General features: G+C 39.1%; 2 protein-coding genes across 9 annotated transcripts in view; both read left to right on the top strand.

The window, feature by feature from the left end:
* The window catches only part of LOC119741525 (protein phosphatase 1 regulatory subunit 12A-like), a 69,643-nt gene extending 62,974 nt beyond the window's left edge, over nucleotides 1–6,669 (top strand). For all 7 annotated transcript variants that reach the window (XM_038217313.1, XM_038217317.1, XM_038217316.1 and 4 more), the window contains 5 exons: nucleotides 1,614–1,666; nucleotides 2,566–2,716; nucleotides 3,351–3,500; nucleotides 4,265–4,315; nucleotides 5,794–6,669. In XM_038217313.1, coding sequence (XP_038073241.1) covers nucleotides 1,614–1,666; nucleotides 2,566–2,716; nucleotides 3,351–3,500; nucleotides 4,265–4,315; nucleotides 5,794–5,880 — 492 coding nt within the window. In that variant the 3' untranslated portion in view covers nucleotides 5,881–6,669. The remainder of the gene's footprint in view (nucleotides 1–1,613; nucleotides 1,667–2,565; nucleotides 2,717–3,350; nucleotides 3,501–4,264; nucleotides 4,316–5,793) is intronic.
* A 10,528-nt stretch (nucleotides 6,670–17,197) lies between these two features.
* Nucleotides 17,198–23,027, top strand: part of LOC119741549 — a 29,118-nt gene continuing 23,288 nt past the window's right edge. Inside the window, exon 1 of one of the 2 annotated variants that reach the window (XM_038217345.1) lies at nucleotides 17,198–18,063. In XM_038217345.1, coding sequence (XP_038073273.1) covers nucleotides 17,725–18,063 — 339 coding nt within the window. In that variant the 5' untranslated portion in view covers nucleotides 17,198–17,724. The remainder of the gene's footprint in view (nucleotides 18,064–23,027) is intronic. The other variant, XM_038217344.1, reaches the window with a different exon arrangement.

The raw sequence follows: 23,027 nt of genomic DNA, 5'->3' as shown, positions 1-23,027 counted from the left end.
ATGAAAATTACGTATGTGTACAGTTCACGGGCTGAACCTTGATGATATAAGTTTTTCTGCCGTCACTTTTGGGATTGGATTTTTTTTTATCGGAGAACCCGGGCCAGCTGACGTTAACCCTGGATCAATAGGGGTTCTTGCCAAGATTTATACCCTAGGGGATCCGTGCCGAATCACTGAGTCACTGTTAAAATAGGAGAGAGAAAAAAAGCCTGACGTCAACGGGCGCAGTCCGTCATGTACGGAAGGGTAAATAAATCCAGTGTGCTGTGATTTGCTACTAGAGGCACATGTACATTGTACATGTACATGTACATGTACATGTATGATCGTGGTTTGCTGTGTAGATACTTTGTACATATGGACTCGAGAATTCTAAATTAGGAATATACATGTGGAATTTGCCTACTGTTCTTATAAAAGCCAGTTTGTCCATGCTTTATCTAAAAAGAAATTTCATTTCATGAATTTGTTCCTTCTGAGGAATTCGTGAGGGAAGCTGTGTTTTAGAATGAGAAAAGAACCTACTACATTCTGCACCCTAGTTGGGTTTTTTTTTCTTGGGAAAAAAAATTGCTTTCATTATGCACTACACATGACAATTATAGTGTGTGTCTTTCCTTTTTGAATGGGACGCTCCTAACACAAACATTGAAACCTATTGTTTCCTTCACTTGTTATGGGTCATTTGAAAACTAGAAACTTAGCTAATGTTAGAACATTAGCCATTTACATTCAGATATTATTTTGAGGACGCCACTTTCGAGACACATGAAAAAAAACATGTTTTTAGTTGTTTGGGAGATCGATTTCCGCAAGTCCGTTGGGAAAATGGGGCTTTGTGGCCTTTTGAAAATTCAATCCAATTCAATTGTATTTATTCTCATTGTGTAAGACATGATACTCAAGCCACATTCTGCATTAAAACATCACATAACATTAAAAAGATAAAACATTTAGAGTTTGGTCTGAAGAGTTGGTCACAGGGGGAGTGTTCGGATGTGTTGCAGTGGTCACCCTAGAGATGATTGGCTCCAACAACAAGCAACCATGATTCAGGAGGGCAAATATTCACGACCAGTTGTTGGCAATAAATTTAGCATGGTTCAGCAAGGCCATGGGAAATACAGTGTGTACATGTACTTTCTGAAAGTCATGAATGTGAAATGATAATCTTATGTCTTTAAAGGTACAATGTCATGTATACAACATGTGCAAACAAAACAAAAAATAGAACTACACAATTTTTATGAAATACATGTACCTTACTTGACTGTAAGCATTAAAATAATTGTCTCAAGCGTCCTCTGAAATCATTGCACCTAGTGTGCTATCATTTTCAAGAAAAGTAGAATTTTTGTATAAATTTCCAATGATTGTCGCGACCATCGTTGGAAAAAAACCTCCTTTTTTTTAATACTGCCCCCAATGTATCAAATTTAGTTAGTCCATATTTTGTTTGCAATCAGTTACCCATCCGTGAACGGGTGCAAGCCATCTTGGTGACCTGACAATTCCCCGACGTCTATAAATTTCTCGGTTTCGTCTGTCTGAAGTAGGGTCAAAGCATTTCACTTAAAGTCATTTACTCAATTTTTTTTTGTATTTTGCAGACTGCAGATCGATACGGCAGCAGACCGCTCTCAACAAGCTCAATACCAAGCAGGTAGGATAGTATCCAATCATTGCTTTGCATTTATGCGCCGCCCACATGATCCATGCCCTATAAACCAGCCCTTTCAAATCACAGAGAAGGGAGAAATTGTACTTGTTCAGACTTAAAAAACAGAGTCATCATTTGGGAAAATTTGGAGAAATACCGCAAGGATTTCCTTCAGAGCACTCAGATCACTGTAGCTCGTAAGCCTGAAGATAGTTAGTTTTGAAAACAAAAATGGGTCAGTTTTAGAGGGTGGTGGGTAAAACCATTACGAAAGTTGTGAGAAACTCCCTTGAGATCTAGTCTGGAAAAATAAAACCAAAACAGTCCATGCATCAGACCAAGGGGGATTTGAAACTGTAGTACTTTCCCTACTTGGCTTCCTGTAAAAAAAAGAAATTCATTGCTTTAGACTATTTCTATCTGTCCAAAAAGTAACCGACCAAATTATTGTTAAAAATCTTACTTGGTTTAAAGATAGTAATGACACTTATCTCCCTGTGAAATTATTCCTTTCTGGGAATGATACCAAGGATTCTGCAAAAGTGCCCTAGGCACTGTAGCTTGCAAGCCGCAAGAAACCTGTAGAGAGAAGACAATGCAGATACGACAGTCTTAGAGTTTGGAGGAAAACCCCAGAAGAATATTTTTTGGGAAACCCACTGAATCAGGTAGGGACTGAAAACCCGATCCACATGTGGTCTGGGCAGGAATCGAACCCGGGCCATAGAGGTGGAAGGCGAGGAAAAAAACACTGTGCCAACACGACTCACGGCAGCACCATAAAATTAGCAGTACTCCTTTCCTGAACGGTAATTGGGCTCCTCCTACCATATTCTATCCTCCTAGTTCTTCCTCGTCCAATTTACACCCAGAAAAAAATGAAACAACTTTTCTTTCCCTAGATATGGTGACAGTTCATCAACGCCATCTTCATCGGATCGCTATGCAAGCCGCACCGGGTCAGGGTCCTCTTACACCCGGGACAGAGACAGGGAACGAGACCGGGACAATGAGAAGACATCCTCGGGAACACCCTGCCTGAACTGCAAAAAGGTGGTCCTGTTGTGGCCTTTGTTGGCTTTTCGGCTAGTTGCAGAAAAGCCTTTATAATAATAATAATAATAATAATAATAATGGAGTCTTATATAGTGCACGTATCTACCAACAATTAGGTACTCAAGGCGCTGGAAATTATGTATATTATTAAAGAAAGGTAAATAAAGTTTATGAAAAATATGAGACCCATTATGTACCAGTAGCAGCTTAAAAGGGTTTCCAAGGTGCTGCGGCGCATATTGCAGCCACTGTCAGAAACACCGGGGCAAACCCCTTCTCTTAGCGATAAGTGTTACTGGGTTCTTTAACGTGCATTACACAACACACGGGACCTCCGGCTTCACGTCCCATCCGAAGGACGAAGCAATAATGGTAAAGTGCCTTGCTCAAGAGCACAAGCACGTTGTTCCCACGGTCAGGATTCGGACCTATATACCACGGCACAAGAGTTGAACACCGTAACCATTGGACCACAGCACCCCACATTGTTCAGATTTTCTGAATTCACTCTTCATATGATACATCATACAGTAACATCAGTCTTGTGATATGTACTGTATCCTGAAAACAGTTGAAATATTTTCATTGCACATTATTTTAATCAAGCCATGGACTTTTCGTTTGTCTTTAGCTATTCGACGAACAGAAGTCGCTGGTCACAAAGCTCCAGGACCAGGTCAAAGAGCGTGACCTGGAGGTCGCCGAGCTGAAGATGCAGGTGGAAAAATCCCAGCAGAAGTCTGATCGATTCGACACAAAATCAGTTGATAACGAAAAGAGGGTAAGGATGATCATTTTTGTTGAATTGTTCAATATCAATTCGTTACTGTTTTCATGGACTGACACGCACGCGCTGTGTACTGTCAGTTTTTGAAAACCACGTTATCAATAATTTCGGTTTGACGTTGACGGTGTGACACTGACGCGTTATAGAACAATTTCGGTTTTCATGAACTGAAACGCAAGCATGTGACATAAATACAATTTGGAGAAAAACGCTTAGCACAAATTTGGTTTGACACAAATTTACCCTATCTGTACACATGTGGGCTTACACAAAAATTTAATTAAAAACATTTTTACTGGTGAAATTAAGTCTGGTTTCTGTTCATGAAAACGAAAATGTGTGGAGTACCGGGTGTTTGTTTGTGTAAACCAAAATAACGCAGTTCTCACTCACGCGTGCAACCGAGAGTCAGTTCATGTTGTCGGTGACAAATTGAGCAAAATAGTTTGTTCAAAAAGTTTGCTAGTTTATGTCAAGTTTTATTTCTAGCCTGCTCTTACGCAAAGTACCATGGTTTTTGATTAGAAGTTACATTGAGAAATGAAACAAATCAATTTTTTCATTTTCAGAATTGTCCATGAATAAAAATGACTTAAAGAATGGTTCCTGTTTTTATTTTAATTGACCAGCTTCCACAATCCTCTAGCACACTGCTGGTGCAGTTTTGTGTGTATTGTATTTTGAAGTGAAAGCAGTCAGGGCCGTCAATTTCCTGAGTTGAAATCATCTAATCAGCTGTTGTTTTGGTTTCATTTCAGGAGAGAAGGGCATTAGAAAGAAGGCTATCAGAATTGGAAGAGGAACTCAAGGTAAAAAAAAAATATTTAAAATGAAACAGAAATTAATTTCCAAACCCTTTGGTTTATTTGAACGTTAACTCTGAGATGAGCTTAGACTGGTGACATTGCTAGGAGGGTTACATTCCCTTTAATGTTCATGATGTAGATGTTTGTCACCTGATTAAACTAAAATATCTCAGACCATGTCCAATTAAGGCCTCCAGAGCTGTGTCTGCTCTAGTAGCATTTTCCTGAGTAATTGCTCAGGGGTCATTCTTGAAAATGTAGGGTTCACTTTTTGTTTTCCTGTCCATGTTACATCTGACATCTATGATTTTATAATTCTGATGCACTCCTTAATGCAGTCGTCCTCCGAGAGTGATTATGAATAGGTAACTTACCTATCCAACAAATAAGTCACTCTTAATGATACTTGATTGGCAAGTTAATAAAGTTCCGAGGTAACAGGGACAGGAAAAATGTCACACTTTGGACCCTCAATTTATAGAGTGATCCACATGTAATTGTGGAAAACCATAGATCCCTATGATCAGAGATTCGGATGTTTGCCTTAGTCTGAAATACATAATTAGTTATAATCACCACACAGAACAATAGCTCAATGCAGGAAGTATGGGCTCCATGCGCCCAAAAAAATAGAGGGCGCTTTCTTATCACTGAGAGCCCCATGGACAGGACACACTGCGTGTGCGTTCTGTACTGGTTCGCGCACCAAGTACGCATGACATATTTATCCTGAATGTGCACAAAGCTAGCTAAGCCATAGCGTCTTCGCGCCCTTTCAGGTGTCGTCAGTGCGCGAATGCGTTCGAATTTCTCCTTCGATGGTCTCACAGACTTGTCTCCTCCCCCCCTCCCCACAAAGCTAGCTAAGCCATAGCGTCTTTGCGCCCTTTCAGGTGTCGTCAGTGCGCGAATGCGTTCAAATTTCTCTTTCGATGGTCTCCCAGACTTGTCTCTGCCCCCCTTAACTATTAATACAATCGAAGTCCGCAATGTATAGACCAGGAACCAGTCTAGGTCTCCCTCAACTCTCCTTTTCTGGCTGTTGAAGGGGTACTTGTGCACGGAGCCCATAGATGGCGCTCTTAGGCCGACTAAAAAGAACCAGTCAAAGACACATGGTATGGGTAACACTGGTTAACACGCACATTCCATGGCACGGACCATGAACGACAGTTTTTCATCTGAATGTTCACAAACCTGTGGCATATAAGGTGGCGTCCGTATCTCTTGTCCAGGGATATTGTCTTGGTCTTCAACAATCGCAGCTACTTCGGAGCAAGCTGACAAACGATAAGCCATAGCTCTGGGAGTCAGTCTCAGACACGGCTCAAGTTTGACGGAACGCTGTCAAGAATTGGCACAATGCAGAAATGGCATAACCGTAGTCATTTGAAATTTGTCCGTTGAGCAGTTGCATAACCTGAAGTGACGAAATCATAAAAACAATTCTTATCGGTCCAATTTCTTATTTTTTGTTCTAGGCGATGGAGCAACTGAAGTCAGACAACCAGCGTCTCAAGGACGAGAATGGCGCTTTAGTACGAGTCATAAGCAAGCTGTCCAAATGATGACGATACCCCTCTCGCTTAGCGTCCTGTAGTGTTTTCATTTTACCGTTTGACGTTTTCATGTTTTTGTTGCCAAGGGAAATGGGGAAAAAGTAGAAAAAGGGTTTGAGATGATGCCTGGGAATGGCGCAACAGTAATCCTCACTAGTACAGAAAAAAAATCAAAGAAGGACTTTCAGGCATTCTGCCACTATTGGCATTTGGTAAATGAAAATAAATATTGTCACGGGGGGGGGGGGGGGGGGGGAACAGTCACTCTTTCTGGTATTAGACAAATCGTTTATGGTTTACACTGTGGCATATCGTACATTGAACTTTGATCCAGATGTTCTAAAGATTTCACTACAAAATTCCCCCTTTTTGGAACTATAATTCACTACTTTATCTGCCATGTTGAATGTGAACAAACTGAAGCCCTAATTATTGTCATGACTGTTGGCATTTTATAATTTGTTGGTGCTATTGCTCAAAAATTGTGTGTAAACAACTCAAGGGGGAAAAACGTCAGACAGATTAGGCAGTTTGGGAGAATTCAAGTATATGAAGCATCATCTCAAGCCTTTTTGGAAATGAAATAGTCAACTCGGATTGAGCGTTAGCTGGATTGTGTTTAAAAAAAAATTTGTATGTAACGTACAGGAGCATGGTGTGGAGGCTGCCATTTGTTCAAACAACTTTTAAATATACTTTGAACGGCATCAGGTTTTACAGATTCGCTTTTGACATTAATCTCTTCTTGAAAAAAAATCATGCAAGTCTTGCATATGACCCTTCATTTTAACAATTGGATGTATAAGAACAGCATTATCAACTGACAGCATTCTCAGCAGGTGGCGCAGTCTTTTTCTTTGGCATTATGCACATTCATGACTTACATACCTATTCTACTCGCAATTTTATGGAGAAAAAGCGTGAAGGCTTGACAAAACAGCATCTGGAAACATTAGTGAGAGGACATCCATGTCACTGACAACAGTTTACAAAACGGTCGGTGTACAAACAGTCTACACAAATTCACTTCAATGAAATCACCTTAAAAATGGCAGCCTCCTTTAAGCTGTACTGTCCAAAGGATGTCTACATCATAATTGATGATGTGACATTGACAGCTACCCTAGCTTACCCCCTCCCCCACCCCCTTCCTTCTCCACTACGGCAGTGAAGCAAACTTGGACACTGAGGAAACGGCATAACCCTTGAGACTTAAGGGGACTTTCCTCCCCGGGCTCCTTCCTGCAGGAAGTTGGATAATAAGTTAGTCACTCTCATCATCAAGGCACATCTCAGAAAATGCATGAGATGCAGATCTGCACCGTACAACATCTCTCTAGAACTCTCTGAAAAGGAACTGAACCTAAGAATTCGTAAGCCCTGGGTATTTCTCGGGTGAATTTATCTTGACATGTTTCAGTAGTCCAGTGGTACAAAGTTGGCTAGGCCCGACTGGCACAAATGGGACCTTAAGATTAGCAAAGTAGAAGATTAAGAGTTTGAAGAGTTACTCCATCGTGTGACAGTGGACAGGTTAAGCTCTTCTAAAAAATATTTTGAACGTAACACATGTCAACATTAACAATGCCCTGTGTCCCCATCAAATGGACACATAGCAGTGTCAATGGAACTTCAAATACGCTGAATGCAGAATGGTATTTGAGACACCCGGTTTCAGTTGTGCAGTAATGGTTAGCCTGAAACTATCAGTTAGCGACACTTGCAGAAGCTACCATTCCTGGCATCACAGAGCTTTGCTTCACTGCCGGATCAACCACCCCAACCACTCCCCGATGATTTCTAAATCCTCTTATCTGACTGTTGTGTTTTCCAACTTTTCATTAGAGCAGAGTTTTTCGGTAGCAGTGTAACTTGTACATAACCCTTAACCCCCTGAATCATGTCTGAGTGAACCAAAATCATTTAAAATGCAATGGGGAAAAAATAGATAAAAATTCAAAAAAAAAAAAAAAAGTTTGACGGAAACTTTAACAGAAGAACTTTCAACTGTTTATTTGTAAAGTGTACAGAAAAAAATAATGTTTAGCCTTTTTTTGTAGGCAGGGGAGAGTAACGTGTTGAGACCTCAGGTGACGCCATATTGCAAGTAGACTAATACTGTTAGGGGTTGTTTTTGGAGAGAGAATTTGAGAAGTTGAAGGGGTTTTGGGAAGAACCTATTGAAGTTCTAACAAGGCATAATTGTAGCAGAAGACATTTATCGGCCACAGGTTGAAAATGTGTACTGAAACAGCTTGTCGGTGCCATGGCATTGTTTGTCATTGTGTAGAAAGTCATCACTTATTAAAGACATCCCTTATTAAAGAATCTGCTGCACACCGGTCTACATGAACTTTGATATGGAAAAAGAGAATTGGTGGCAGAAGTGGGATCAGCGAGTCCTGCAGGGAAGTGCTGGCAATACAATGCATCCAAGCCAAGTCTACCATGAATGAGAGACCTGTGGTTCTGAAGTACAATTGTGCCTTTGACGCCTTCCGGCTTCTCCCAATCTTCACTTCTTTTCTTCATCTCAAAGGAGTTTGCATTGCGTATTTTGTTGCAGTGGGCGATAAATCATTTTGTTTTGGTAAGGGACATACCGTATTTAGCTTGTGTGCAATATATGGCATCTGGATCTTCGTTAACAAAACATAGATTCTATTTATTGTAGTTGTTAATCCTCATGCCGCAATGATACAGTAAGTTTTCATATTTTTTTTCTCTAGCGAAGTTAGATAGGAGTTTTGGATGAGTTAACCTCGGTAGATCCATATTAATTGGTTTCTCCATGTTCAATTTTTTTTCAATAGAATTTGTTTTTCTGCTGAAAGTTTTTGTAGTTGACGGTTTGATGAATGGAACTTTCAAATTTAGGCAGCCACTCCTAGGAGTAGAATGGGGAGAAATGCTCTCCCATCCTGTATCACTTCACAATTCAAAAATAAGTCAACTGAACAGTTTCAGTGTATCAGCAACAAACTTTAAAAAAAAAAAAAACATTTTCCGAAATTATAGTTTTAAGGAATACTGTGGCCAACGGATCCACAAATTGTCAAGGGAAACGCCTTTCAAGAGAATCTTTGGTGGAGAGAATTTTCAAGAGAATCTTTGGTGATTCACTTATTATTAGGTCACATGTACCTCGGATTACTGTAAAAAAAAAAAAAAATTGTTTTCGACAGACAGACTTCAACTTTTTTCCAGTGAGCCAAAAGGCCAACATAAAATTTGTCTTTGTTTCTTTCTGTTATAAAAACTTACGCATAATAGATTCATCCCAAGCTTATGCTGTATGGCATTAGTCCTTGCCTTTTTGTACTTTTGTATATTTGTATAAAAAAAAACAACAATAGATTGTATTTTAATAGGATTAATACTTCGGCCCCTTGCTAGCTTATTACTGGCTTTATTATTTTATAGTTTTTACTTTATACTAGCACCTTTAATCTGCTTTCGCAAGCTGTGTAGTATTTGTATTCCCTGATTTAAAGGAGCACGCTGTCTGGAAACATTCTCTGTTGTCAACGGAAATTGACGGAAATTTCAAAATGTATCTTCAGCTTAATTCTAACTCCCTTGGGTGTGTGAAAAAAAAAATCATATGAACATTAGAGATTTCAGGACTGTTCAAGTTAATTGTTGGAAATGTTGATTTTTTAAATTGATGTTGATTACCTTCTGATCTGCATGTTCCTCACACAAAAATAAGTTGAAAATGTGGAAACAAATTCTGAAAAGTTGGGAAAAAATGGTCACTATAAAGAAAACCTTTGAATTTTATATTTTTCACCTGAGCAAAGCAAAATTTTGTCACCGCTGCAAGAATTAGGGTGTTATAATGCAACGATGGTGTCAAGTCATTTTTCTAACACCACAGTGTAAGTATAACACCTTGCTCGTTTCTCCATTCTGTCGATTGTCCAGCATTCTGTCTGGGAGATTTATCGCCCCCAGATCTCCAGGCTTTTGCTGGCACGGACACCGAAAGATGACAATATTTTCAATATGGTGATAGCATGGTGTCTTGCTCTGTCTGCATCTCATCAACTTTGCACTAAGATGTAGACACTGCTCAAATGCTACTGATTATTCAACCTTTTGGGAAAACAACATACAAAGAATGTTAAGGGAATTGATGCAGCATTTGAGATGGTAGCAGCTTGAAGTTTCTTTCGCAACTATTTAAGCTTGTCGGTTGGCTAGCTTTTTACCCCCACGCTAAAAAAAAGTAAAGGGGCACATTTTGTGAAACCTTTTCAAAATAAAATTGATTGTTTTTCTTGTGTAGTTGTTGACATTGCTGAAGGTACACGTCTTTCATTTCATAAAACTGTCCGTTGTTAGACTTGCTGCTTGGGTGGTGTTACAACACACTTGGCTTTTAATGCGTTAATATACACTGGAAAGTTTACACTCCGAACCTTGCTTTTTCTAAAGAGAGGAATCTTGAAACATGCACCAAAACTTGTGTAGACATTAACAAGCTGAAAGACGTAAAATACTTTAATTTCCCTCCTTCTGTGTCCATGCTTCATGTCTTCCAACAAACGAAACCTGTAGTAATTATTATTTGCATGCACACACAAAATTACTTATTTAATTACAACAGTTACCATTGTAATTTAAGTCTGTATTTTTTACCATATTTATTTATTGTAGACAGGACATCAGTAACAACTTTGCGATTGCAGATAAATATTGATTGAGTGGAACAACTCTATTGTACAAGCAACAACAAAGTTTTAAATACGTTGGTTGAGTGATTAGACTTATGCTAGTCCTTTCATTGGGTGTTTTTTGGTTAAAATATTGAGAGGATGTGTTGTAATATTGTGAATACTATAATAGAATACCAGCTGGATTTTTTTCCTTAATACAAAAACTTTGGATTGCCATATCAGAGTGTTGATTACCAATAGTTGAGTTCTGAAAAAAAATGTATTAAACAATAACTTGGAATTGGGCTGATGTTTTTGTAGAATGCATGAAACAGTTGTCTGCTAACCCTGGAATCCGAATTAGCAGACCGCTGTTTGAGGCGCCTTTGTTTCTGGGAGTAGTTCAGTTTCAAATTTATACCTTGTGGGGTGTTTGAAGTCACTTCCTTTGGGTATTATTCAGTAGTGCTTTTTGAGTAAACTTACACAAAATATTCCTGCTGTGGTGTGAGCTAATAATATAAAGGATTGATGTTAAAAAATAAAAAAAATACTGAGGTAGAGTGTTGTTGACAAACAAAAAAATTAGCTTCCACTGTTTGAGCGTTTACTGTAAATCTAAAATTGGTTAAATTTAGCCATTCCAGTTCTTTCTCAAACCGGTGTGATCAAACCAGTTTCATTTTCATTGCAGGTTTTACCAGCATGTAGTGTTCATAAACTGTTAACCGTTACATAAAAGAAAAGCAAGGTTAAACATTGTAATCCGGTAAACGTCTGGTGGGTTCAAATATTTTGAACACGTCACTTTTTATTGATTGAATGTGTGACCTGATAGCGGCACATAGACTAAGCAAAAAAAGTGAAAAGCTCCGTGTTAGTATTTCACGTGGAAGCTGCAGGAAAACTTGTAGGTTGGTTTACTGTGCCTTATTTGGAATTGTTATGCAACATGTTTATGGTTAATCCATATGAAACAATTCAAAGTGAAATTGACATTGCCATGAACATTTCACATCACTTCATCGACTGCTTGTTGCATCTGTGTGATGGGAAGCCCACATAAGCTTCAAAAATTGCTGCAAAAGAACTCAACTTCTTATCAATTGTCAATCTAAACAGAAAAGAATAGTCTACAGTATGCAGAGTCTAGTTTGCTATGTTGTTGCATTGGACAAAACTACCCAATGATGCGTTTCGTAATGTTACTATGTTTCTGACTGGTATCTGCTGAGGTTTTACTGCATTTTGATTGGCCCTTGTGAAATCATTCTAACCAATACTAGAGTGAACAAATAATAGCATTATGAGTTTCATGCTAATGTTGGGAAGACTGTCTCTTCGGAATAATTTTATGTGCATTGATTTGGATGTATTCTGCTGAGGAGTAGACAACTTCTTCAGTGCATCATCACATTATATATTATTTGAATGCGAAAAAAAAATAAACAAGAAAACTAGCCAGACATGGCCACAAAGTGTGAAAAAAAGCTATTTCTTTTAATAATTAACAAGGAACTCTGAACACTTGCGTGCCTTAGTGTAATTTCTCGAGTCGACTTGTTGAAAAAAAAACTTGAATATTGTACATTGGTCTTGAAGTATTCAAAGAAATGTTAATTAAGATTATTAATAATGTGTATTAATTTATTTAATCATTATCATTGGAAAAGTCACTCATAAAACCGGGGCTGTGATCAGTACATGAACTGTTTCAACTTCAATTCTTGCCTGTAATTGAATGCGAAAATGAATCCACAGTTTTCCACACACAAAAAATCAAGTGGTTTCAAAGTGAGAAAAAGATACCAACTTTGAAGAACATAATTAGTTAATGCAGAAAAAAAAGCATTCATGGCTGATCCAGTGCGCTTAGTATTCTTGCGTGACCTTTGACCTTAAGCCCTTAGCTCGCTTCTTATTATACCTTTAATTTCTAATTTTCTTTGACAAGTGGCTTCATGCAGGGGTTACATCAGCATACACACACCCGTTGATTGTTACTACTAAAACTAAAATAATGTTTGTTTCTACATACCAAATTTATATGAACTGTTTTTTCTCAATCATGTATGTTGGTTTTCCTTGTAGAGGAAACAAAAATATAAATAACATTTTAGGTAGAGAAGACATGGAAATTTGCAGCTTAAAAATAAAATGTTTGTAATATGAGAAAAGATTCACTGTTCATATTTTTTTTCATTAAGTATTTACATAAATTGTTCGAGAGTTCTAACATCAACCCATAAAAAGAAAACCAGCTCAAAAACCATTTCAATGCGCCATGAAAAGGGCCCAATTTTCCCAGTATGCTTAATAATGGTCATCTTTGACAAGCCCCCCCCCCCTCCCATTTGGAAGATGGGTACCAGCCAGGCCCCCGCCCCCCTTTTTGATTTTACGGAGGCCAAGTGCGGTCCGGAGAAAAAAAGTTGTCTACATTTAGGCAGGGATGTGCTGTTGCCACCCCCCCCCCCCCCCCCGACATCAAAAGCTGGATATGATACTGAAGTAGGAGTGCTATCTCCCTCACTTCAAAACTTTCCATACAAATGTACTCAATTTTAGACTACTATTTTAGACTACTATGGAGAGTCACAAAAATTTTCATAGCATTTTCGTAACAAAATTAGAAATGTTTCTTAGTCCCAGATTCATGTCTTTTCAACATTTTTGCATTGACTGACCCTTCTTGAGATATTTGAAGAAAAAAAGTGGCGTCCGATTGCAACATTCTTTCCCTTCAGAGACCTCTTGTGCGCCCCCCCCCCCCCCCCCCCCCCCCCCCCTTGGGAAAAGGCTGCGCAGTGCAGTCCACACTACGTGTACTGTACACGTTGTTCATGTACATGTATACACGTTCATTGACCACTGCACATCATTTCTAGACGCCTTCAATATATGTGTCAGAAGAAAACAATCAAAACTTTGATTTATGCTCTTGGCGTCAGGGGCTGGCCCGTTGGCCTGTGTTTCAGTAAATTGAAATACTATTGTATGATGTTTATGGCTTTAAAGAAGCGCCAATTTGTAGCCGTGATTTATTATCTGTTGATACCTTCGCACGACAGGACACCATTTCGCATAGCATAACGACATTAGAATGTTTTTGCGAATAACTATTTTATGGGGGCCGACCAACTGTGAAAGTAAAACGGCAAGTGCAGCTCAGCACGAGTCGTACTTTTTTTTTTAGTACAAATTATTGGACGAGCGCCCTCTCTAGCTCTGTAATTGAAAGGTAGAGTTGAAGCTTATAATTATTAGCAAGTCTCTGTCATGTGAGAATTTTCCTCGTTAAAAAGTGCGGGGGGACAAATTTAAAAAAAAACACGCACTTCCAGATGAAATGCACTGTCTAAAGAAAATAGTACAGTGCATGGCTGGAATGCACAGATGTTACAAATGCTAATATCTTAGATTTAGTTTAAGCTCAGTCCAACTGGCCGAAACAACTCAATAATTCTAACACCGACTCAGTTGTATCTTGTAGCGGCTGCCAGCGCAGAACCTGCAGGGCCCATCGATGGTTCTAATTTCAGAAAGAACCAAAATAGTAGGCGATTGTACTCGTAGTATAGGGCTGAAGCTTGGAACCAGCCAGCCTGGTGGAGTGGTATTAAAACGTCTGCACTAGTGGTTAACAGGAGGTCGTGGGTTCGAGTCCCTGCCGAGTAGTTTGTGATTGTTTTTTTTTTCTCACAAGCCCTCGGACAACTTTAAAAAGGCAACGGTTTTGTATCACTAGGATAGGAACTTGAGTATAAGTATGAGCATTCATTGTCACTCAATTATAAACAAAACAAAGAACCCACAACCGGAGGTTTATTTATACAGTGTATACAAAAATACGTCGGTGAAGGACAAAACCCAAAATTGAATCTACATCATTTTGACGCAAATCCATCTTACGAATAGAATGGGTTGAAGCTTGCTATGTCTATAGGTTGAAGCGTTTCTTGTATAAGAAGGCCTTTTTCTGATCAAATAAATAGACAGTGTTGATATTGGTATAACGCCTTAGGCTGAACTCCACTAAAGTTCAAGTGGAGTAATAAAAAAACCAGGTTTTACTGGTAATCTCATCAGGCATTTTGTCGGACGGATGCGACAAATAATTTGCTCCAATGCTCTTGTGTGTTCGTGTCTTGTCTGCCTTTTTGTCGGTTATATCACTTGTGCAGATGATAATGCGGTTTTGTGAATTGTTTTTGAAATCCACCGACGACGTTCTGTGAAACTGACAGGCTTGTCCCTTGCGCCAGAAGCCGGCCATCTGTAGGCCAACATTCCAGGCAGGACGCAGGCGCTATCGACTTATATCGCCGTCTTGAATGTCTCCTTGAACTTCGATCGACAGTGCAGATTGTAAAGAGGCTCCGTAGAGGTAAAGGCACGGTGAAGTGAGGAATTGGGTTACTCAAGAGCCCTTTTGCTGGAGGAAAATGGTTACCGCGGTAGCAGTAAAGTTGGTATAGGCCTATACGTGCGTTTTCACAATTGCGATTTCTTTTCCGAGCGAAATTGAAAGGAAGATAATGTCCTGTAACAAAAACATTGCTTTTTTTGTTTTTGTAGGTCTTTATACAGTTTTAAAAATTGGTTTTATATTGCGCGCTCCAGTTCAGAAATTGCGCACACTATTCAGAACGAATTAGGAGCGTCCCGCTATATTCAAAAAAAGTTTATTTTAATTAATTGATTACTTGTCATGGGCCGATTGTTTTCGTGCGATGTCTCATTGGAAAGCACATAACTAATGTAGTGCAAGAAAATTATCAATTCAATTTGAAAATCTATTTTTCAATGTGCCACACCAAAAAAGCACGGTGTAGGGCTATAGGCGTATACACCAACTTTAAGTTGCTCTTCCCAAGTTTCACCGCGAAAAAAGTAGGCCTACGGCGTTTCTTTTAAAGTTTCTTCTTTTGACTTGTTGTTTTCGAGCATTTCAAGATTTATCCGCCAACGTTTAGTCGTAGAATGAGTACTTTACAAATTTCGAAAGCAAGCCGAAATAGAAATGAACAAAATAGAAAAAAGAGGTGTTTTTTTTTCGTTTTTTTTTCTCGAGCGAGTGGGGACAACTTGAATTTAGTAAGCTGTCCAAAGAGTCATGGGAAAAACAAATAGGCCCTTGATAAGTGTAGAACGAATTAAGTTTAAAATTGTGAATTCAAACGATCTAGTTCGCTTACAATTATTGTTCCTAATATTTTTCCAGGACAGAGAGCATGGAAAATATTGCATCTATACTAGTAATGAACCATCTTGTTGATGCACTGAACAATAACTCGGGAAAAATGACGATGCCGTCACGTCACATCATCGAATACATTCCCACATCATTCCCCGAAATGTCCCGTAATCGGACAACGCTTCGCATTTACTGAAAGATGGAAAAGAAAAAAGTTGCCCAACAACCCGGTAGGGGATCCAAGCCCTGTGACGTCACCAAGTTGACGGCCATGATTAATGCCGCGCTGCTGTCTATTGAACTCCCGCTGTGACATCTATATCATATCATTGGCAGTATTCGGGAGACTACACCACAGCATTTCTTTTTTGTATCGGTGTCCTTAATTCAGACGGAAAGAATCCTCATGTTAACTTGATTTGTAATGCAGTATGTGTTGTACTAAACACGAGAAACTTGCTATTAATAGTGACTCATTGAAAAGGCATTAACAACATGGTGAATGACATCAAATTGTTCAGACGCACCGAAATTTTCCTCAAAACCCAAGCACGTAGCACATTTATTTCAGCCTGTATGTGTTTAACAAAAAACTTAGAATAACGAACACTCAAAACAAAATCATTGACACTAAATTTATGAACATCTATTTATAATCGAATAAGAATTTAATCAACCAATCGCAAACAATTTTTAAGCGCACTTGATTGGTCAATGAGTTGTCTTTGAAAACTTGGGGGCCATGTTCAAATTGGAAGCAGAAAAACAATTTTACTTTGGTTAAGCAAACACATGTAGTCAATCCCCCACCGCCGCATTACCGCACACACAAGCTAGCTCCTTAATTGAATGACAAATCAAAACGTGATTTACAATAGCTGAACGCTACACATATCCTACCAAATTCTGTACTCTTTGCCATTTTATTAACCTGTGAAAATTTGACAATGAACAAGGTTTTCATTAAAAAAAGAAGAAAAACAAAGATTGTTCATGTATTATGCGAGAGGTGCATTTTTTTTTATAAACAAATTACTTCACTTTTTATTTATTTATAAAAACGAGAGCCCGGTCTTTCGTTTATTCTGGTCGCATAGTACGCATAATAATAGTTAGTTTTTTTCGACACTTCTTAGTTGAAAATTAATTATTATAACAAAGAACTGATGCTAAATATGAACCGGCTGTAACAAAAGAGCAATGTCATGCATGAAAAGGTTCACATTTTCCTGAAGCCCACGTAGGTCTCTTGGTATTTCCACAGAGGACAGACATCACAACAAAATTCCAGAAAACCTTGGTGGTAGGTTTGTGTAAACAGTAACGACAAAAGACCAACATTCCAGGCAGGTTTTTAGGCATGTCGCCGTTTGCAAATAAAATAATATTAATCATAATAAATAAGATTATTATTTTAAGTTGTTGATTACAGATTTATCTGAAGAACTGCAAGTTTTGGGGGACAACCAACAGATTACAGACCCCGCGAACAGTGCACAACTTCACATCAAACGCAGTGAGGTGTAACACAGTGTATCACATGGCGCTAGTACACAGTTAACTTCTTGTTTCTTTTGACGACACATAATCGAGTTCGATCGGTATTCAAAATAGAGACGTCTAGAAAAGACGTGCGTGCAAAGCCTACAAGCCCGTCCGAAGACAATTTTTCCCACCGCAAAACAGTTGGAAATTTCCTGTTACGACATCAGGGTTACCCTGAAGTTGAACTGTGGTAACAAACTAGCGATAGCTCGGAGGACTTGGATGGGCAAAATATTGGTTTTTCTGCGAACAAAATGTGAAGGAGTTCGGTAACATGCGACTACCTAAATGTAATGCATAGACTGTATGCATGCGTTATTATTAGCGGGCGTGTTTTTTCTGTGTACACGTTCATTCAATGCAAGCGGTGAACTTTGGAATCTTGAGGCACAACAAACTCGCCAATAAACCACCACTCGACTGAGCTGAGAGGAAAACTTTGACGACAAGATGGCGGATTACAGAGCCAGAAGGCGTGGCAGGCTCAGTCCCGAGAACAACGGGGAAGCAGATAATCTGGACACATCGCCTGGGTCTTCATCAAAGTTGGAAGTAGCCGGCGAGAGCCGGGTAGCTGCCCGGCGCAGGGATCGAGCGGCAGCCGCCGGTGCAGACGCCGGGTCGCCCGGGGAAGCCGATGCAGACAGCCGCGGTGCGACCGGCGGGGCCGCTGGTGGTGGAGGCCGGAGATTGAAGGACAAGAAAGGCACGGAAACGTCCAAATCCGGAAGGTTTGCTCAAAGGAAAACCCGGGAAAAGAGACGGGGCACGGGTGTTGTTGTACTACAGGTGGGTATTGCATTAGAAATCAAACGTTTTTGTGTAAACCGATGTTGTGCTGCTGCTGGGCAGCTGGGCAGCTGGGCAGCTGGGCAGTATTAACGTCACACGGGAGGGGAGGGGGAGGGGCAACTGCCAAAGTAATTAATGTTTGTGTAAAATTTAATATCCTAACAAAGTTTATCTCACCTCATTGTATTAAACCTCATTGATGACCAGTCATTGCTAATTACTAATTAGTAATATATTCATGAATATATGGAAGTATAAATTGGATAAATATTTCCTGCGTGCCTGTAGTACTTGGGGCGGGGTTGTGTACATCTCTCCAACTTGTCCAAGTCACACAAAAAAGACAAATTTAACAAAATATTACAATGACTGGTGATTTAAATTTGGTTGAGCTGTCCATTGGCTGAACATTCAAATTGCATCTACCCTTTAACCCTTTTCTATTTTTACAGCAACTTGACAGCACTCAGTCAGATTAGACTGTAATATATGACCATGTGACCTCAGATGTGACTTCATGCAATGGGTTTCATGCTGAGATGTGCTGAGGGCATGCGCTTGTGAAGGGGGGGGGGGCAATTGTGAACAGACGCTAGCTAGTGGGTACCGGAAAAGTATTGCTCCTGTAGTGCTCACTGTACATTCTGGATAACTTCAGAGTGGCCCTTGCTAAATTTTCTGGAGAAAATTGTGACCACTGACCAGCATTGATTCTCTCAACCGTTACCTCATGTCATGACGTACAATAACATTCCACATGTAAAAAGTATACATTTGTACATGCAGTGGGTATCTGTGGAAAAATAAATGTTCACACCCACCCACTCACATACTTGCAGTTCATGCAGTCCCCCTTTAATTGATGCCCATGTGGTGCCAAGTGCGGGATATATATAAAGTCTCTGTGGTATCCTGGCACACAAAACCAGCCAAATATATATTTGGTTTGAGACTTTTAATAGACCTCAGGAGGAGTTCAGGAGAGTGCTGCCAATAACATTAGAGATCCCATTCTACTGGTCTATTGGATTAAAGTTATAAACTGGTAACACAAAACTCTCCCGTCTTGTCTGTCCTGTAAAAGGATAATCCTATCCTTGGTTCCTGTGCAGGGTTTGCTCCTTCGAAGCACCCAAAAGCTTAAAGCACCCTCTCAAATGATATTTGCTGGATCTGAAGGGTCATTCCAATGTCTTCTGGCAGACTGTTCACTGTCTAACTGAATGACTGACCGACAAAGTGTGAGACACTGAGTTATAAATATAATCATCTAAACTGCAGTCAAACTTTTTGGTCAAGCCCAAAGTCAAGTTTGTTAGCAATGTGTGTTGAAGATAAAACAGCTTGGGGCACGTCCCTTTATTTGAAAAACAGACATGGTGAAAAAACATCAGCTGTGAACAAAAAATTAGAAAATACTCATCTTTGAATGTGAAGTGTCACAATGTAAAATGGTAGGTTAGGGCCCCCCCCCCCCATTACTTGCAGTTGAAACTTTTTTGTCTGAAATTCTAGTTTGCCACACACATTAAATTAAAGGAACCAACATGGCAGCCATATTCCAGAAATAGTTTTCTAAACCAAAGCGTCTGCGTCAGGTCTAGCCCCGGCCCATTCCTCTTCCATGCGACTTCCTGATTGTGAGTCACTCAGTATGTGGGATCATCACCGGGGACAAGATGTGACAGGGGACTCTTCCTGTAGGAGCAAACATGTACATGAAGGAGAGAGCATTTATAAAGGCTTTCTGGCATCAACATTTTTGTGGTTTTCAAATCCAATCCTGCCATTTGCCTTAGGTAGAGGTAGGCAGTGCAAGTAAGTGTGACGGAGACCTTGGTAAACTTACACGTACTGTATACCTGCATTCTTCTCATAATATAAAAGTTGTATGAAGAAAGCGAGGACATCTGGAGGTTTTAACTGTTCAAAGTGCTTGCTTGTTTCTAAGGGATATTCGTTTGTTATTGTTCCATTAAATGTACGCCACGCTATCCACATTTAAAATTTCTGCAACAGCTACAGTAGTTTCTACTTTTTAAAGATATATGCTGCATGTTTAACCCTACCTTGACATTTTTCTTAAATCCTCCCAAACTTTCCACTTTGCAGGAAACCAAAGCAATAAGTTCATTGTACATTACACAGTCCTTCTGATTTGAGGCGTGCGATCACACCCCCACGCCATCACACGCCCAAAAGCTTCCCGAGAAGTGCGAATAATCACACGCCTAAATCCCTCTATACCACACACCTTGGCATACATTCACGGCATATGTACCTGTACTTCATAATTTATGAGAAAAAAAGTATGTCGCTGAAGAGAAAACGGCTTTTATTTATAAACCAAGATGAACAGTACATGTATTAAAAAGAAATTCCAGATTGTTCAGTCCCAGCTTGGCCCACAGAATCACTCGCCTAGAAAAATCATACGCCCAGATAAATCACCCGCCTAGAAAAATCCAGGTGTGCCTTTTTCCACACGCCTGTGATTTTCAAATCAGAAGGACTGATTACACTTTAAAGTCTGTAGGCATTCAAGTGGCATCAGACCAATGTAAAGTAATGGTAGATGACCTCAGCTTTAAAACATGTACCTTTCTCACTTTTTCTCTGTAGCTGCACAAGATGGTTAATAACTAGCTTTTTCTCCCCAGACTCATGGGATGAGTTGACTTTCAGATAATTTGTAGATTTTTGGAAGTGGATGAATTGTAGATTTGGCACAGAATCTGTATCATCAAAAGAGTAATCACTGCTCCAGATTGAGCCATTGTACACTTGTGAACCAACCCCTCACTGACTGTATTAAAAGGACCACTTTACTTAATTGGAAGAGAACTATGATTGGAAAGAGCTGAAGTGAATCCCAATGAATGCAACATGTCCTGGTGTTGTGATTGGGTTTGCCAGATTTTTCAATTGGAGAGTTTTAACTCTGTGACCAAAGCTTTCAAGGATTACCGGGTAGCTAGTTTAGAAAAATCTTAGGATTGCATTTGCAGTGGAGGGGGGGGGGGGGGTGCTAAGGGCTTTCAAGGGGATTCTAAAATCCCTGTGTATTGTACAAAATGTGGTGTGGATTTGAGTGAAGATACTTGCTTTATCCTTGAACTATTTGCATGATAGTCATAGTCCCTAGCCGCAGACATTAAACTTTAAAGTGAATATACATCATTTGCTTTTGCAGTAATTTTCACTTCAGAAATGGATGGATTTGGGGGGGTTGCTAATATATATAGCAAATCTTCTTACACTGACTTTTTTGACGTTTTGGGTTCATAGATGCTATAAAAACCAAGAAAAACAATAATTTTCATATAGTCTGGTTCCTTGACTCCATTTAAGATGAAACGGAGCAATTTATAGACGGGGAATTGTATGGTCAGGGAACCAGTCTAGCTGGCTTGTAGCCTACCCGTTCACAGGTGTGTAATCGATTGAAAACAAATGCGGACTAATTAAATATGCTAAATTGGGGCCAGTATTTGAAAAAAAAACCAGTCGTTCACTAACAGTCCAGCAAGGTAATTCATAATATATACGATCTAAATAAATACGATAATTTTATTTTTTGATGTTTGCAAATGTTGTATTTCCCTTTAAGACTAGAAAATGAAAGGCGTACATGTAGGACCATTTTGCGTTTCATGCATTTTCTTCATTTCCAACAATAACAATAGAAGAATGTTCAAAACCTAACCATTTGAAGTTTCAGCTCAGTGGATATTACACTTTTTTAGAAAAGGGAAAAACCACGCACAACCTTTGAATTTGATCACAAAACACGATTTTTTGTACATACATACATGCACATGTAGCACTCTTCGTTTAAAAAAAACCCAGTCAATTCACATATCATTGGAACTGGAAGTCACGGTCTACGTTTCTTGATTTCTTCTAAATGACAGCAAGCCAGACAGAATAATTTCACAGGACCAGTACAATCTTTTAATCCAATTGTGCTTTTTGATAACAACTCGGTAGGTTACTTTTGGGATAAATGCAAATTATCCTATTATGCCTTTAAGGTTGGTTGGATGCGAATGGACGCAGAATTTTGCATGATTGCAGAGGCAAAAAGCCCGATAGTTCATGTGTGCAAACACCACAAACCCCACCGGCACTACTCATGTTTATATGAATCTTTAGTACACGTCAGTCAAATGTGAATACAACCACAGAATAGAAGTAACAAGCACACAGTGAACAACTTTGCTGGTAATGTGCAGCTTGATTTCACTCAAAAAGGAAAAAAAAAAACTCAAAAGAAGACCTTCACAATAGAAGGCAAATTTATCCCTGACAAAAGGTCTACATAGTTGGAGAACAAAAGCTACAGGCTCAGTCAGGGACATTGTAGCCATTTAGTTGAAAGAGCAAATTCCAAAGATACTGCTCTTTTTACAAGTGGAATGTCAAACAAAACACTCTTTCTTTTTATTGGTTGCATAATGCTTCGAGTTGGTACACAATTTTGAAACTAAGCAATTTCCTCATACTCCCTGTAAAAAACTCCATCAATTTACAAACAAAATGTTTAGTCATAGTTGCAAGGAAAGTTAGCTTCATAAAATACACTTTTAGTTATTGATGCACTATGTTCAAGAACTTATTCACATAAAAAATTTGAAAAATAAAACTGTATAACAAGTGGACAAAAATTGTACAAAATGTTTCAGTTTTAGCATACATGTATGAATTAAAACAAACGTTGTAAACTTAATATCTGGGATACCGTAGTTTAAACTTTCAGCATGCACATTGTCATGATGTATCTGTTGTACATGTAGTATGATTTCAGAAAATGTCAAATGTTAAGTTTGTATATTGTTGCAGTGAACTCAAATGTACGTCACTCATACTTGACAGTACATATAAACCAATGTGCATGCACATTTTACCAATGAATTGCTTTTGAATCGGATATTCATCAATTAAAAAAAAATACAGGTAAA

The sequence above is a fragment of the Patiria miniata genome, unplaced genomic scaffold (assembly GCF_015706575.1).
Source record: "Patiria miniata isolate m_02_andy unplaced genomic scaffold, ASM1570657v1 HiC_scaffold_5, whole genome shotgun sequence".
Taxonomy (NCBI): Eukaryota; Metazoa; Echinodermata; class Asteroidea; order Valvatida; family Asterinidae; genus Patiria; species Patiria miniata.
The sequence above is the reverse complement of the archived record's forward strand: the minus strand, read 5'-3'. Positions and strand labels throughout refer to the sequence as shown.